At 44.9% G+C, this 16,569-nt stretch overlaps 1 protein-coding gene across 1 annotated transcript in view; it reads left to right on the forward strand.

Annotated features, from left to right (window-relative positions):
* The window catches only part of ipo4 (importin 4), an 81,136-nt gene extending 75,729 nt beyond the window's left edge, over positions 1 to 5,407 (forward strand). Inside the window, exons 25-31 of the mRNA XM_059950729.1 lie at positions 244 to 369; positions 1,152 to 1,360; positions 1,710 to 1,842; positions 2,776 to 2,880; positions 3,342 to 3,411; positions 3,906 to 4,034; positions 5,037 to 5,407. Coding sequence (XP_059806712.1) covers positions 244 to 369; positions 1,152 to 1,360; positions 1,710 to 1,842; positions 2,776 to 2,880; positions 3,342 to 3,411; positions 3,906 to 4,033 — 771 coding nt within the window. The 3' untranslated portion in view covers position 4,034; positions 5,037 to 5,407. The remainder of the gene's footprint in view (positions 1 to 243; positions 370 to 1,151; positions 1,361 to 1,709; positions 1,843 to 2,775; positions 2,881 to 3,341; positions 3,412 to 3,905; positions 4,035 to 5,036) is intronic.
* Positions 5,408 to 16,569: the final 11,162 nt, after the last annotated feature.

Here is a 16,569-nt window from a genome sequence, read left to right on the forward strand (position 1 = left end):
GGCACATTAACAACATTAAAAGCCACCTAGGTAAGTAGATGGATAGGAGATGTTTAGAGTGCAGTGGGCGAATGTGGACAGATGGAACTAGCTCACTGGACACACAGTCGTCATGGATGAGTCAGGCCAAAGTGCCTGTTCCCCTTCTGTAAGTCTGCAGTCACTTGCAATAGGGCCAGCACTGTCTTAGGACAGATTTCAGCCAGTCACTTTGTGCTCCTCACATGTTTTCCTGTCTTGCAGGCAGAGTACGACTCCATCCTGCTGGAGTACGCAGGAGAGGGCATTCCCCTACTGGCCACTGCAGTGGGAGGGCAGATCTTCGCCCCATACTTTGCTGGATTCCTGCCCCTACTGCTATGTAAAACGGTAGGTACTGCTTTAGCACGGAAATGCTGGTGGTTGCTCCACCATGATCAAGGGCAGATGTGGTGCAGAGGGGTAGGAAGGTGGCAGATTGGGTGGTGGATGGGGTGCTGAGGGGTAGGAGAATCTGGCAGATTGGCTGGCAGACAGGTGACATGAGAGAGGAGCATTGGCACAGACCAACAGGACCTACTGTTCTTTACAGCCATGAGAGAACTGTAGGTGTCACGGGAGCAGATCTGTGTTCAAATGAACTCCTCTGCCCCTTCCACCCTTCCACCAGCTCTCTTCCCCCCCCCCCCCCCCCCAACATTTCCTAATAAAGGAAATGCGCAAGCCTTGTGGGCTGTGTCTGGGCAGACAGGCACAGTAACCCAGAAAAGAGTTCTGGACTCCTAGATTGGGACCTAGTGTGCCTGAGATCTCTGGTGTTCTCCAAGAAATGGTGGCCATTACCTTCATAAAAATGTAATAAGGTGGAGAGGTTGCAAAAACCATTTTGCTGGGATGAAGGACTCAAGCTATAAGAAAGGCAGGACAGGCAGTGATTGTTTTCCCTTGATTAAAGAAGGCTATAGATAAGGTGGATGGTCACAGTCTTTTTCCCAGGCTAGGTGAGTCTAAAACTGGTCGACACAGTTTTAAGGTGAGAAGGGCGAGATTTAAGGGGTAAGATTGGCCAAAGACCTGAACTGTTGCCCCAACAGATTTGTGGGACTTGAGTTAGAGGGAAGGCCATTGGGCCACTGTCTGGATAATGGACAAGAACCGATCTTGTGTTTCAGAAACCAAGCTGCACCGTGGCCGAGAAATCCTTTGCCATCGGGTCAATTGCTGAGACGGTTCAGGCCTTGGGGCCAGCTACAGTGCAGTTTGTACCCCGTTTGCTGCCAGTGCTTCAGGCTGGAGCCCGCGACACGGACGAGGAGGTGCGCAGCAATTCTGTCTTCGGCATTGGAGTGCTCGCTGAGCAAGCAAAGGAAGCTATATTTGAGTATCCTGGACTTGCAAGAAAATATAAACATTCTCAACATATCCTCTCTCTCTCTCTCTCTCTCTCCCCCCCCCCGCCCCACTCCTTCTCTCCCCTCCCCCTCTCCGTGCCTCTGTCTTCCACTTTGTCTGTTTGTCTCTCCTTTTCCACATCTTAGTTGTGTAGTGTTGATATATGTACACTTCTATTTCTGTCTTTGTGTATGTGTTGCCAGACTCACTGTCGTGAGTCCAGCAGGAGGCTGTCCCTGATAAATGTTGGTGCCTAAGGAGAAGTGGAATGTCAGTTGTCTTTTGTCTTTGGGACCCTGGTTCAGCTCTGCTGTCAGTTCCTTAACACTCATCGTCAGACACTACCCTTCTCTGCTGGGGATCCTGTCATCCACCATTGCCCGAGAACAGAACCAGCGAGTGGTGGACAATGTTTGTGGAGCCGTATCCCGAATGATGATGACCAACCTGGCAGGTGTGCCTGTGGAACAGGTAAGGGAATAACACAGGCCCATGGTTTCCCACACCCCTGTCCCAAACCCATCCCTACTGGAAATGGATCTGAAATCCGGGGAAGATGGGATCTCATGAGGGGCACAGGGAGAGTGCTCTGCATGGTGTGGTATATGGGGATCATGGTGGCAGAATAAGGGACACTGTGGGAAGACATACCAGAGTTAGGTGCGGTTGTGCAATCCAGCAAAATTAAGCCGTTCAGCCATCAAGTCTGCACTGTCTTTCGATCATAGCTGATTTATTTTCCTTCTCAACCCCATTATCCTGTCTTCTCCCCATAACCTTTGACACCCTTACTAATCAAGAACCTATCAAACTCCACTTCAAATAATACCCAGTGACTTGGCCTCTACAGCTGTCTGTGGCAATGAGTTCAACAGATCCACCAACCTTTGGCTAAAGAAATTCCTCATTATCTCTGTTCTGAAGAAATATCATGCTGTTCTGAGGGTGTGACCTCTGGTCCTAGACTGCCCGACTATAGGAAACATTCTGTCTGGTGTTTCAGTATTTGGTAGGTTTCAGTGAGATCCCCCTCATTCTTTTGAACTCTAGTGAGTATAGGTCCAGAGCTATCAAGCACTCCTCATATATTAACCCTTCCATTCCTGGGATCAGTCTTGTGAACCTCTTCAGGACCCTCTCCAAAGCCTTTCATCCTAGAGATTTAGTCTCTTAGGAGAGATGCCGGGGAAGCGAGGCTGAGAGGTTTCATCCAGTGTGTATCAGCCACTGCGAACACCCCAACACTGTCCAGACGGAACATCAACATCGGGGCGCTGCTAATCTCCTCAATGGGAGAACAGGCCGAAGTATGGTGACAGTGCTGTTTGTCTCTGTGTGGTCAAGGATGAGCCCAATCCAGTCAGGCCAGTTGAATTATTGCATCCTCTCCATTTGTGTTGGAAGGTGTTTCCCGTCCTGGTTCGATCTCTGCCGCTGAAAGAAGACCTTGAAGAAAATGTTACAGTCTTTAACTGCATCGCCTTCATGTACAAAAGCAACTCCAGTCAGGTGAGGCAACCAGGGAGTAGGAGGCACTGGACAACTTTGGGGGGAGTACAGGTTCTGCTGAAAATTGGGCCTCACCACACCAGATCCATGCCCACCTACACTAGTACCATTTACAAGCATTCAGTCCCCTTGTCTGCCTGGAGTATATGTAGTGTCTGTTTAAATGCTTCCAAATGTAATAATTCTATCTGATACCACCAGCTCCTCTGGCAGCGAGCCCCAAAATCCTCCTCCCACCTTAAACTTAGGGTGTGTTGTGGGAAGCATGTCTACCTAACAGAACGAAGTGATTGTAGTCGACCGTAGTTTAACACCTCTACCATGTCGGTTAGAAACACTGTTTCCTCTGCCAACTTTATGGATCAGTGAAGTGAAGTCATGGGACGGGGAGGGGGGAGGTAAAGAAGGCCGTTCATTGCTTACTCAATGGCCTGTTTCTTATTTACCTGGCTGATCTTTAGGTTATTCGACATTTGCAGCAGTTACTGACTGTTTTTGCTGAAGTGATTGGTACAGACCAGCTCAAAGAAGGTAAAAACACTTGTGCTTTATTTATGTGGCTGAAAATCTACAACCTGCCAGGACTTGGTATTCACAAACCTACCCATCCATATTCCTCTGTGTGCACCAGCCATTAAAGACATGGAGCTCAGTACTACACAACAGAGGTTCACATGTACCACTGTGAATCTCTGCCGGTCATACATATCATGGTACTTCGGCTATGCAGTCCGCCGTATCAATAATCACTTCATCTCTTCACTTTGTGTCTCTGAAGTGTGCTCAATAAGACACTCTATATTCCTTGGTAATACAATCTCATACACTGTTATAACCTCTGGGCTTCTGGCTTGTATCATCTTATCTATTATTGTCAGCTTCATTTGCACATTAAATATGTACCCACGTCAGTCACACAGCTGCGTGTACCCACGTCGGTCATTCCAGTACTCAGTGTATCCATCACACATTGTGTACCTCCATCAGAAATGCACTGCACTAATGTTTGTCTTTATTTAATACAGAAAGTCAGAACACCTTGGTGATGCTGTTGAAGGATATATCCCAATGCTTCCCCCAGGAACTTCAGAATGCACTGATGGCAATTCCTCAAGAGGCTGCCAAGAAGCTCTCTTGTGTCCTGTCTTCCTGAGGTAAGAAGCTGCCTGAAGCCCTGGTCCAGGCTGCTGGGGATGGAGGGGGGGGGGGGGGTGGTGGTTGTCCACATATCTGGGAGCCCGTTTGTCAGTGAAGGTGAGGCTCTCCTCTGTCACTGATGGAGATGGAGGGATGAGAGGTTCCAACACCTATGAATTGTGGTCTGCTGCCCTGCTTCAGACAACTTTCCAACCTCAGCACCCATGTCACCCCATCGCAGAAACATCCTTCGGTCCAGCTAACTCCACAGTTGAGCAGTGCTGGTTAGTGAGAACATACCTTTGCCTTCCTCCAGTCATGACCTTGGGTTTCACTCTAACACCCCAGTCTGGGAGATTTCAGAGCTCCACCTGTGTGGCACTCTCTGCCCATTGTCCCTCCGACTAACTTGTGCTAACCCCTGATCCTTCCGCAAAAACAGCGCTCTGTCCTTACTGCTCCTCCTACAGCACAGTGCTCTCTTCTCATCACCCCTGCTGCACAGAACTCACTCCTCACTGCTCCTTCCTCTGCACAGCTGTTCACTGGCACTTCCACAGTAAGGTGCTCCTTCCTCACCACCCCTCCCTCAGTGCAGTGTTCACTCCTCACCGCCCCTCCCTCAGCACAATGCTCGCTCCTCACCACCCCTCCTCAGCACCACGTTCCCACCTCACCGCCCCTCCTCAGCATGGCATTCACTCCTCTCCCACAGTGTGGTTTTTCCCTCCTCAGCACCTATCCCAGTGAGCTCCCTCATTACCTCTCTGTCAGCAATGTGCTCCTTCACTGCTCCTCCCATAGCACAACACTCCCTCCTCACCACTCTTCCCACAGTAATGTTCCTGGGTGACTGATGGTGATGTCTGGTCTTCCCCTATCATACCTGGTTATCACCCGCGGGCTGAGCAGAACTACAGCTGATACATCTTGTGCTGAGTGTTCCATCTGTGTGCACTACAACAGACCTAACTCCTTGTTCACCCTCTCTCCCACCACCCTCTCACATCTCTCTGCAGTTTGCTGCTGTTAGGACTGACCTGAGGATGAACAAGCCCAGTATTTCTCTGCAGCCAAAACACTACATTGTCACTGAGTAATCCACTCTGGTGAACCAACATGAGGAGTGGAACTATTTGGACCTCACATGGAAAGCATGAAGGAAATTGGTTGATGCTCCTTTTGGGGAGGTTTTGAACAGACTTTTAACAGTTCCAAAAAACAAGTTGCCAAAGATTCTTGGTCTTTTTTTTTAAACCCCTGCTGCTAAAAAGGGGTGATTTATTTGTTTTCCTGCCAAGGAAGTGTTTCAAGACCAACTTTGTGGAATGAAATTTTCGTGGTTGTGAAAATTTTCTTGAATTCCAATAAATAAAAGCCAAGAAAAGAAGTTGCATTTGGCCCTAATTGTATTATGGGACCCACAAGGTTAATGAGTCCCTTTCCAATTATGGACATTCTATGGAGTAGTATCCTCGTGCCTGTATCTCCCACTTCCTCCCTTCCCTCGCCACTCGTCCTCTGCCTTCTCCCTCCCCTTCCTCTCTGTCTCCCCCCTCCGCCTGCCATCTCCCCCTACGCCCTCCACCCACCAACTCCCCCCTCTGCCCGCCGTCTCCCCTCCCCATCTTCTCCCCCTTTGCAAGCTCCCTCCCCTTCTGCCCTCACGCTCCCACTCGGATTGCTACCTCTCTCTCTCTCTCCTTCCAGCTGCTCCTTCTGCCCCCTCCACCTTCTTCCTTGCCCTTCACTTTCACTCTCTCTGTGCATATATATAGTTATGTGTCTGGGATTCTCTCGATGGTTGTGTGTCTGTTTATCTGTTGGTGTGAGTTTGCGTCTCCTTTATATGTGAGCACATTTGTGAGTGTATACATGAATCTGAGGGCCTGTGTCATGTGTATTTGTCTCCTCTGTTTTTGTACATTTGTGTCTATGTATCAGTATGTTTGTGTGAGGTCTGTGCTTCTGTGTGTGTGGCTCTTGTGTGTTCCGTCTGTATATTTGTCTTTTCTGTGTCTGTGTCTCCATGTTTGCCTCTGTGTGTCTGCCTCTCCCCCTCCCCCTCTCCCTCCCCCTTTTTCTCATTCCCACGTTTCCTTGAATTCGGGACAGGTGACCAAATGGGGAAAGCAAATTGCTGAAGAAATTCTTAAATTCAATGAAATACCGAATCAGATCAAATGTAACTGTCCATTCAGCACAACCTGAAATCTCCCATAGTTATCACTTGCTCTTGGCAAAACACAACCACAATCACCCTCTGTATCAAAGGGGAAAGTGCCAATTAACTTCAGACAGACTAAATACAGCCCCAAACTCCCAACTTCCAATGAATCTCTCTACAATAAAATGACTATGTCATTAGTCAAAAAATTTAATCAGGAATGGTCAATGTGGCATGACCCTAGACTTCCTTACGAGTCTTCCTGAAGCAACACAGATTGGACGAAAGGAATTAACAAACCCCTGATGGATTGGGCTATGTTTAGCATTCTCTGCAGGTTCAGCAGCTCAAGAACAGAGCAGCTGCCTCTCCAAGTACTAACTATTGTAAATCTGTAGAAATCTGAGAGAATCTATTACAAGTTTTTGAGAAGAAAGAGAAGAGAATGCCAGGACCTGGATAGAGGTCTTTATGTCTTTCTTAAGACCATAAGACATAAGAGATGAATGAGGTCATTCGGCCAATCGAGTCTACTCCATTCAATCATGGCTGATTTATTTTCCCTCTCAACCTCATCCTCCCACCTTTTATGCCCCTACTAAAAGGGTCTCAGCCCAAACATGAGGACTGTTTATGTCCACAAGTGTTGTCTGATTTGCTGAGTTCTCCCAGCATTTCCAGCATCTCCATCAAGAGCCTACCAAGCTCTTCTTTAAATATATCCAATGACTTGGCTTCCACAGCCATCTTATGGCAATGAATTCCACAAATTTGCCACCCTCTGGCTAAAGAAATTCCTCCTCATCTCTGCCTTAAAGGAAGATCCTATTCTGAGCAACACACACAAAATGCTGGAGGAACTCAGCAGGCCAGGCAGTATCTAGGGAAAAGAGTACAGTCAACATTTCAGGACAAGATCCTTTATCAGGGATCCTATTCTGCAGCTGTGTTCTCTGGTCCTAGACACTCCCACTATTGAAAACATCCTCTGCACATCCACTCTATCCAGGCCTTTGAGTATTCGGTAGGTTTCAATGAGATCACCCCTCATTCTTCTAAACTCTAGTGTGGTGAGCTTAAGACTGGAGAGTAGCCAATGTAATTCATTGTTTAAGAAAGAACAAACCAGGAAATTACCAAGTGAATGAGCCTGACATCAAAATTGGTCCTCTGGAAGATCAGAACGGAGCTGAAAGAGATGGGGGAGACCTTAAATGGATTTTTGGCATTTGCATTTACTCAGGAGACAGACATAGACTCTATAGATGTGAGGCAATAAAAAAGCAAGGTCATGGGCCCTGTACAGATCAAAGAGGAGGTGTTTGCTGTCTTGAGTCAAATTAGGGTGGATATATACCCAGGGTTTGACATTGACACTGGGAGACTAGTGCAGGGAATTGCAGGGGCCCAAGCAGAGATGTTTGAAACACCTTTAGCCACAGGTGAGGTGCCAGAGGATTGGAAAATAGCTAATGTTCTTCTGTTGTTTAAGAAAGGCTCTAAGAATAAGACAGGAAGTTATAGGCCGGTAAGCCTGACCTCAGTAGCGGGAAAGTTATTGGAGTATTCAAAGGGACCAGATATATATGGATAGACAGCGACTGACTAGGGATAGTAAGTAAGGCTTTGCGCATAGTAGGTCGTATCTAACCAAACTTTTAGAGGTTTTCAAGAAGTTGAAGGCAAGGTAGTAGAAGTTAGCTGCATGGATTTCAGTAACTCCTTTGACAAAGTCCTGTAAGGGACGTTGGTCAAGAAGGTTCAGTCACTTGGCATTCAAGATGAGGCAGTAAATTGGATTGGATATTGGCTTCATGGAAGAAAGCAGAGAGTGGTTGTAGATAGTTGCCTCTGTGACTGGAGGTCTGTGACTAGTGGTGTGCCACAGGGATCAGTACTGGGTCTGCTGTTACTTGTCATCTACTGTACCGTACTGGATGATAATGTGGAAAATGACATCAGCAAATTTTCAGATGACACCAAGATTGGGGGTGTAGCGGACAGCAAAGAAGACTATCAAAGCTTGTAGAGGGATCTGGACCAGCTGGAAAAATGGGCAGATGAAATTTAATGCAGACAGGTGTAAGGTGTTGCACTTTGGGAGGACCAAGTAGAGCAGGTCTTACATGATAGCAGTAGGGGAACATGAGGGGGAACTTCACTCAGAGGGTGATAAGTGTAGAACGAGCTGCCAGCACAAGAGGTGGATGCAGGGTTGATTTCACCATTTAATTGTCCTTTTTGAGGAGATGACAGATATGGTTGGATGAGGATCACGCCAGGGATGTTTTCTACATGGACTTCAGTAAGGCATTTGACAAGTCCCTCATTTTAAGCTGATACAGAAGATTGAGATGCATGCATTCCACAGTAACTTGAAAGGTTGGATTCAGTATTGGTTTGCCCATAGAAGACAGAGAATGATGGTGGAAAGTTTTCCATCCTGGCTGGAGAATCATGACCAATGGAAATCCAAATGGATTGGTGATGTGGCTTCCGTTACTTGTCAGATTATATATATATATATCACTCCACTGGTCACAGGCTTCGAGTTAGAGTGGTAACCACAATCTACAACCACTCTCTGGATTCTCCCACTAAGTTAATGTCGAATCCAATTTATTACCTTGTCCTGAATGCCAGGTGCCTGAACTTTCTGTACCAACCTCACACGGGGACATTGTCAAAGACCTTGCTGAAGTCCATGTAGACAACATCCACTGCCTTTCTTTCATCAACTTTCCTGCTAATCTCATCATAAAGACTCCATAAGATTGGTTAGACACAATCTACCACATACAAAGCAATGTTGACTATCCCTAATCAAGTCACTTTTTATTGTCATTTTGACCATAACTGCTGGTACAGTACACAGTAAAAATGAGACAACATTTTTCAGGACCATGGTGTTACATGACACAGTACATGACTGAACTACGTTAAAAAAAACAACACAGAGGAAGCTACACTAGACTACAGACCCACCCAGGACTGCATAAAGTGCACAAAAACAGTGCAGGCATTACAATAAATAATAAACAGGACAGTAGGGCAAGGTGTCAGATGCGGCCTCATGAGAATCAGGCCCCATCTATGCAAATCCTTACAGTCCATAAGACATATAACATAGGAATGTAATTAGGCAATTCGGCCCATTGAATCTGCTCCACCATTTCATAATAACTGATTTATTATCCCTCTCAACCCATTCTTCTGCCTTCTGTCTGTAACCTTTGACACCCTTACTTATTAAGAACATATGAAACTCTACTTTAAGTATATCCAGTGACTTGGCCTTCACAGCCAATGAATTACTCAGATTCACCACCCTCCAGCTAAAGAAATTCCTCCATCTCTGTCGTAAAGGACGTTCTTGTATCCTGAGGCTAAGCCCTCTGTTCTTAGGCTCCCCCACAAGAAACACACTTTTCATGTAGGCCTTTTAATATTCTATAGTTTTCAATGAAATTCTCCCTTGTTCTTTTAAGTTCCAGCAAGTACAAGCTCAGAGCTATCAAACGCTCCTCATACATTAATTTCATACCCAAGATCATTCTTGTGAACCCTCCTCTGGACTCTCCAATGCTTTCCTTACCACCAACTCAACCTGCAGTAATCATTCAGGGAATCCTGAACAAGGACTCAAGTTCTGATTTCTGAACTTGCTTCCTGTTTAGAAAATAGTCTACGCCTTTATTCCTTCTACATGACCATACACTTTTTTCCATTTGCCACTTCTTTGCCCATTCTCCCAATCTTTCAAAGTTTTTCTACAGACTCCCTGCTTCCTCAACATTACCTGCCACTCCACTCCACCAAGTTTGTATTGTCTGCAAACTTGGTCACAAATGCATCGATTCTGCCATGGAGTCATAGAGAATTACAGCACAGAAACAGGCACTTTGGCCCATCTGGTCCATACTGAACAATTTAAATTGCCTACTTCCACCAATCTGCACCGGGAGCATAACCCTCCATACCCTTACCATCCAAGTCCATGTACCCATCCAAACTCTGCTTACATGTTGAAATCGAGCTTGTATGCATCCTTTGTGCTGGCAGCTTGTTCCACACTCCCTCGACCCTCTGAGTTAAGAAGTTTCCCCTCATGTTCCCCGTAAACTTTTCACCCTTAACACTTGGCCTGTGGTTGTAGTCCCATCCAACCTTCGTGGGAAAAGCCTGTTTGCAATTACCCTATCTCTCCCCCTTATAATTTTGTATACCGCTAAGAAATCTGTTTTCTATGTTCTAAGGAGATTGTGATTCCAAATCATTGACATATAACATGAAAAGAAGCTGTTCCAACACCAACTGCTGCAGAACACCACTAGTCACTGGCAGCCAACCAGGAAAGGTCTCCTTTATTCCCATTCTTTGCCTCCTGCCAGCCAACCAATCTTCTATTCATGCCAGTATCTTTCCTGTAATACTATGGGCTCTGATCTTGTTAAGTAGCCTTGTTTGTCGGCTCCAACATGGGTACTAGCTTCCATAGCATCCAAGACATCTTCAAGGAGTGGTGCCTCAGAAAGGTGGCATCTATTAAGGACCCACATCACTCAGGACATGCCCTCTTCTCATTGTTACTGTTAGGAAGGAGATACAGAAGCCTGAAGGCACACACTCAGCGATTCAGGAACAGCTTTGTCCTCTCTGCCATATGATTTCTAAATGGACATTGAACCCATGAACACTACCTCACATTTTTATTATTTCTGTTTTTAATTTAACTATTTTACATATATATACTCACAGTAATGAATTTTTTTATATTTATATGTATTGCATTGTACTGCTACTGCAAAGTTAACATATTTTATGATATATGCTGTGATATTAAATCTGATCCTGATCCTGATCTTGTCAAAAGCATTCTAAAACTCTAGGTAAACAACATCCACTGACTCTCCTTTGTCTATCCTGCATGTTATTTCCTCAAAGAATTCCAACAGCATTACCAAGCAATATTTCCCCTTAAGGAAACCATGCTGATGTTAGCCTATTTTATCATGTACCTCCAAGTACTCCAAAACCTCATCCTTAATAATGGACTCCATCGTGTTACCACCACGAGAGTCAGGCTAACTAGTCTATAACTTCCTGCTTTTTAACCTCTCTTAAAGAGTGGAGTTTCATTTCCAAGTATCTTCTCCTTAGTAAGACAAACTATATTCAATTCTGCCCCCGATACTGTTGAATTTCTGGTGTACTGTTAGTGTCTTCCACTGATGCAAAGTGCTTATTGAGTTCATTCACCATTTCTTTGTCCCACATTACTACATGCCCAGTATCATTTTCCAGTTGTCCGATATCCACTATCGCCTTTCTTTTACTCTTTATTTTCAGTGGTGCTAGAAAGTTTGTGAACCCTTTAGAATTTTCTCTATTTCTGCATAAATGACCTAAAATGTGAACAGATCTTCACGCAAGTCCTAAAACTAGATAAAAAGAACCCAATGAAACGAATAGCACAAAAAACATACTTTTTCATTTATTTTTTTGAGAGTTATGATACAATATTACATGTATTTGTTGGAAAATGTATGTGAACCTTTGCTTTCAGTAACTGGTGTGACCCCCTTGTTCAACAATAGGTATGTTTAATGTCACAGAAATGTATACAGTATACAACCTGAAATTCTCTTTCTTCACAAACATCCATGAAAACAGAGGAGGGCCCCAAAGAATGAATGACAGTTAAATGTTAAAACCCCAAAGCCCCTCCCACACACAAGCAACAGCAAGGCAATGACCCCAACCCCCACTTCAGCAAAATAAAGGCATCGGCGCACCCCACCAAGCTCTCAATCGTGCGGCAAAGCATCGATAAAGACATAGACTTGCAGTACCCCAAAGACTACTCGTTCAACCGACAATTCAGCAGACCACAGGCTCTCTCTCATAAGGGGAAAAAAAAGGTGTCCCCGTTTCACATCGAGAGGGGAGACTTAACAAAACAACTCTCTGATTTATGGTGTTAAAAGTCTGTCGCATCGCTTTTTCTGAGCTCTGTGCCTCCAGGCACACGGCTAGCAGCAGGCCCGCTGTTTCTGATTTCCTTGTTCTCCCACAACACAGCAATCGGCAGCACCAGCCTTCATTCAGCCCACCTCCAGAGCCATGAAAATCCGGCCCCCTGAAGGCACGCCAGGACTTCAACCAAACGTTTCCGATAACTGTTGATCAGTCCAGCACATTGGCTTGGATGAATTTTAGGCCATTCCTCCTCACAAAGTGCTTCAACTCTGGGATGTTGGTGTACTTCCTTGCATGACATGCTTGCTTCAGGTCCTTCGACAACATTTCTATAGGATTAAGGTTAGGACTTTGACTCGGCCATTCCAAATTTTGGAATTTCTTCTGCTTTAACCAAACTTTGGTAGACTGTTTAAGGTGTGTTTAAGGTTGTTTTCTTGCTGCATAACCCACATTCTCTTGAGCTTCAGTTCACGGACAGATGCACAATTCAGAATTCATAGTTCCATCAATGATGGCAAGCCATCCTGGTCCCGAGGCAGCAAAGCAGGCCCAAGCCATGACACTACCACCACCATGTTTCACAGATGGAATGCGGTTCTTCTGCTGGAATGCAGTGCTTGCTTTTCACCAAACGTAACACTTCCCACTTAAGCCAAAAAGTTCTATTTTTGACTCATCCGTCCACAGAACATTCTTCCAATAGCCTTCTGCCTTATCCACGTGGACTTTAGCAAACTTCAGAGGGGCAGCGATGTTCTTCTTGGAAAGTAGTGGTTTTCTCCTTGCAACCCTGTCGTGCACACCATATTGTTCTGTGTGTGCCTGATGAACACTGACATTAGCCAATGCAAGAGAGGCCTGTAGCTCCTTAAATGTTACCCTGGGTTTTCTTGTGACCTCCCAGAATATTACACGCCTTGCTCTTGGAGTGAATTTTGTTGGCTGACCACTCCTGAGGAGAGTAACAATGGTGTTGAATTTCCTCCATTTGTACACATCTGCCTGACTGTGGATTGGAGGAGCCCAAACTCCTTAGAAATCGTTTTGAATCCTTTTCCAGCCTGGTGAACATCAACAACTTTTTTTCTGTGGTCCTCAGGGATCTCCTTTGATTTGAAGCATGGCACACTTCCAAAAGTCCCTATGGTGAAGATCAGACTTTGATAGTGAAGACTCAGGTTTATGTTCTTTAGATAGGGCAGGGGTTCCCACACTCACAACTGATTGTCATCCCATTGATTGAAACATCTCACTCTAATTTTCCCTTTAAATGAACTGACGATCCCGGAGGTTTACTTACCTGGCTTTCTGCATTAATTAGTCATAAAATGTGGTCTGATCATCTAAGTCACAATAATAGACAGACACAATCTGCTTAAACTAATAACACAAACAATTGTACTTATCACTACTGAGTGCACCACTTAAACATTCACGGTCTAGCTTTGAGAAAGTATGTGAGCCTCCAAGTGAGGTGTTCCAATCAATGGGTTGAGATCGGAGGAGTGGGTTGTAGAGGTGCCCTGCTGTTTAAAAAAAAGAGATGCAAAGTCAGGTTACTGACAGAGCCTGCACTTGACAAGAAAGATCAAGTCAAGTCACTTTTATTGTCATTTTGACCATAACTGCTGGTATAGTACATAGTAAAAATGAGACAACTGTGTTACATGACAGTACAAAAACTAGACTGAACTACATAAAAAACAACACAAAAAAACTACACCAGACTACAGACCTACCCAGGACTGCATAAAGTGCACAAAACAGTGCAGGCATTACAATAAATAATAAGACAATAGGGCAGTAAGGTGTCAGTCCAGGCTCTGGGTATTGAGGAGTCTGATAGCTTGAGGGAAAAAACTGTTTCATAGTCTGGTCGTGAGAGCATCTCTTTATGCCTCGATCAAAACAACTTTCAGAGGACCTTAGAAGAAGAATTGTAGAGATGTTTAAAGCTGGAAAAGGCTAGAAAGCATTTCGAAAGACTGAGTGTTCATCAGTCCACAGTAAGAGAAATTGTCTACAAATGGAGGAAATTCAGTACAATTGCTACTCTTTGTCCTGCAAAGATCACACCAAGAGCACAATGTACAATGCTGAAGGAACATAAGCAATAGGAGCAGGAGTCGGCCATCTGGCCCATTGAGCCTGCTCCACCATTCAATAAGATCATGGCTGATCTGGCCATGGACTCATCTCCACCTACCTGCATTCTCCCATAACCCTTAATTCCCCTACTACGCAAAAATCTATCCAACCTTGTCTTAAATATATTTACTGAGGCAGCCTCCGCTGCTTCATTGGGCAGAGAATTCCACAGATTTACCACTCTCTGGGAAAAGCAGATCCTCCTCATTTCTGTCCTAAATCTACTCCAAATTTTAAGCCCATACCCCCTAGTTCTGGTCTTGCCTACTAGTGGAAACAACTTTCCTGCCTTTATCTTATCTATCCCTTTTATCATTTTATATGTGTCTATAAGATCTCTTATTCTTCTGAATTCCAGCAAGTACAGTCCCAGGCGACTCAATCTTTCCTCATAGTCTAACCCCCTCATCTCTGGAATCAACCTCCAAAGCCAGAGTAAGGAGACCAGAACTGCATGCAGTACTCCAGGTGCGGCCTCACCAGTACTCTGTACAGTTGCAGCATAACCTCCCTGTTTTTAAATTGAATCCCTCTAACAATGAAGGCCAACATTCCCTTTGCCTTCTTGATAGCCTGCTGCACCTGCAAACTAATCTTTTGTGATTCGTGCACAAGCACTCCCAAGTCCCTCTGCACAGCAGCATGCTGCAATTATTTTACCACTTAAATGATAATCTGTTCTTTAATTTTTCCTTCAAAAATGGATGACCTCACATTTACCAACATTGTATTCCTTCTAACAGACCCTTGCCCATTCACTTAACCTGTCTATACCTCTCTACAGACTCCCCGTATTTTCTGTACAATTTGCTTTTCCACTCAATTTAGTATCATCAGCAAACTTAGATACACTACATTTGGTTCCCTTTTGCAGATCGTAAATGTATATTGTGTACAGTTGTGGGCCCAGCACCGACACCTGCAATACACCGCTCACCACTGATTGACAATCAGAGTAACGCCCACGCATCCCAATTCTCTACTTTCTATTAGTTAACCAATTCTCTATCCATGCTAATACATAGCCACCAACTCTATGCATCCTTATCTTATGGATAAGTCTTTTATGCCTTCTGGAAATCCAAGTAAGTAACATCCACTTGTTCCCTGTGCTCATTATATCCTCAAAGTACTCCAGTAAGTTTGTCAAACAGGACCTGCCTTTGCTGAATCCATGCTGTGTCTGCCTGATGGATCCATTTCTTTCCAGATGCCTCACTATTTCTGCTTAATGATAGCTTGATAGCTTCAAGCTTTTCCCAGCTACAGAGGCTAAACTAACTGGCCTATAGTCACCTGCCTTTTGCCTACCTCCTTTTTTGAACAGTGGTATGACATTCACCATCTTTCATTCTGCTGGACCTGTCCAATGTCCAGAGAATTTTGGTAAATCATCACCAAAGCCTTTACTGTAACTTCTGCTATTTCTTTCAGTTCTTTCATCATGGGATGAATTCCATCAGGACCAGGGGCTTATCTACCTTCAGGCCCACAAGTTTGCCTCATTAGTGATAGCTATAGTATCGAGGTCCTTATCTCCCATCGCATCCACAACATCTCTCTTTGACACGTTAGATACATCTTCCACCGTGAAGATCGGCACAAAACAGTCATTCAAACCTTGGCTGTTTCCTCATCACCCTATATCAATTCCCCCTTCTCATCCTCCAAGGGACCTACATTCACTTTAGCCACCCTTTTTGGTTTTATATAATTATAAAAACTTCTACTATCCATCTTTATATTTTGTGCGTTTATTTTCATAATTTAGCTTCCCTTTCTTTATTGCTCACCTAGTAGCTCTTTCTGCACTGGTTACCTTAGCGTAAAATAATCCAAGGCAACCAGTGCAGTGCCCGCTCAGGGCACCATCGGGGAGTAGTTCCATATCTCTTTAGGAGTCCGGCGGGGCTGCCTCCTCTCCCCCACTCTCCAACGTCTTCCTGGAACGGATCATGAGTGTTGCCCTTGAAGATCATGTGGGCGCAGTCAGCATCGGAGGGAGGAGCATCACAAACCTAAGATTTGCTGACGACATTGATGGACTTGAAGGAAAAGAGGATGAACTGGCCAACCTGGTCAGCCATCTTGACAGAGCCTCCACAAAATTTGGAATGGAAGTAAGTGCCAAGAAAACCAAGCTCATGGCAAATGCCAATGGCGCCATCACAACGGACATCTCAGTCCATGGTCAGAAACTTGAACAGTGCAGCAGTTCAAATACCTGGGGGCAATCATCAGTGACGAAGGATCGA

The sequence above is a fragment of the Hypanus sabinus genome, chromosome 26, assembly GCF_030144855.1.
Source record: "Hypanus sabinus isolate sHypSab1 chromosome 26, sHypSab1.hap1, whole genome shotgun sequence".
Classification (NCBI taxonomy): domain Eukaryota; kingdom Metazoa; phylum Chordata; class Chondrichthyes; order Myliobatiformes; family Dasyatidae; genus Hypanus; species Hypanus sabinus.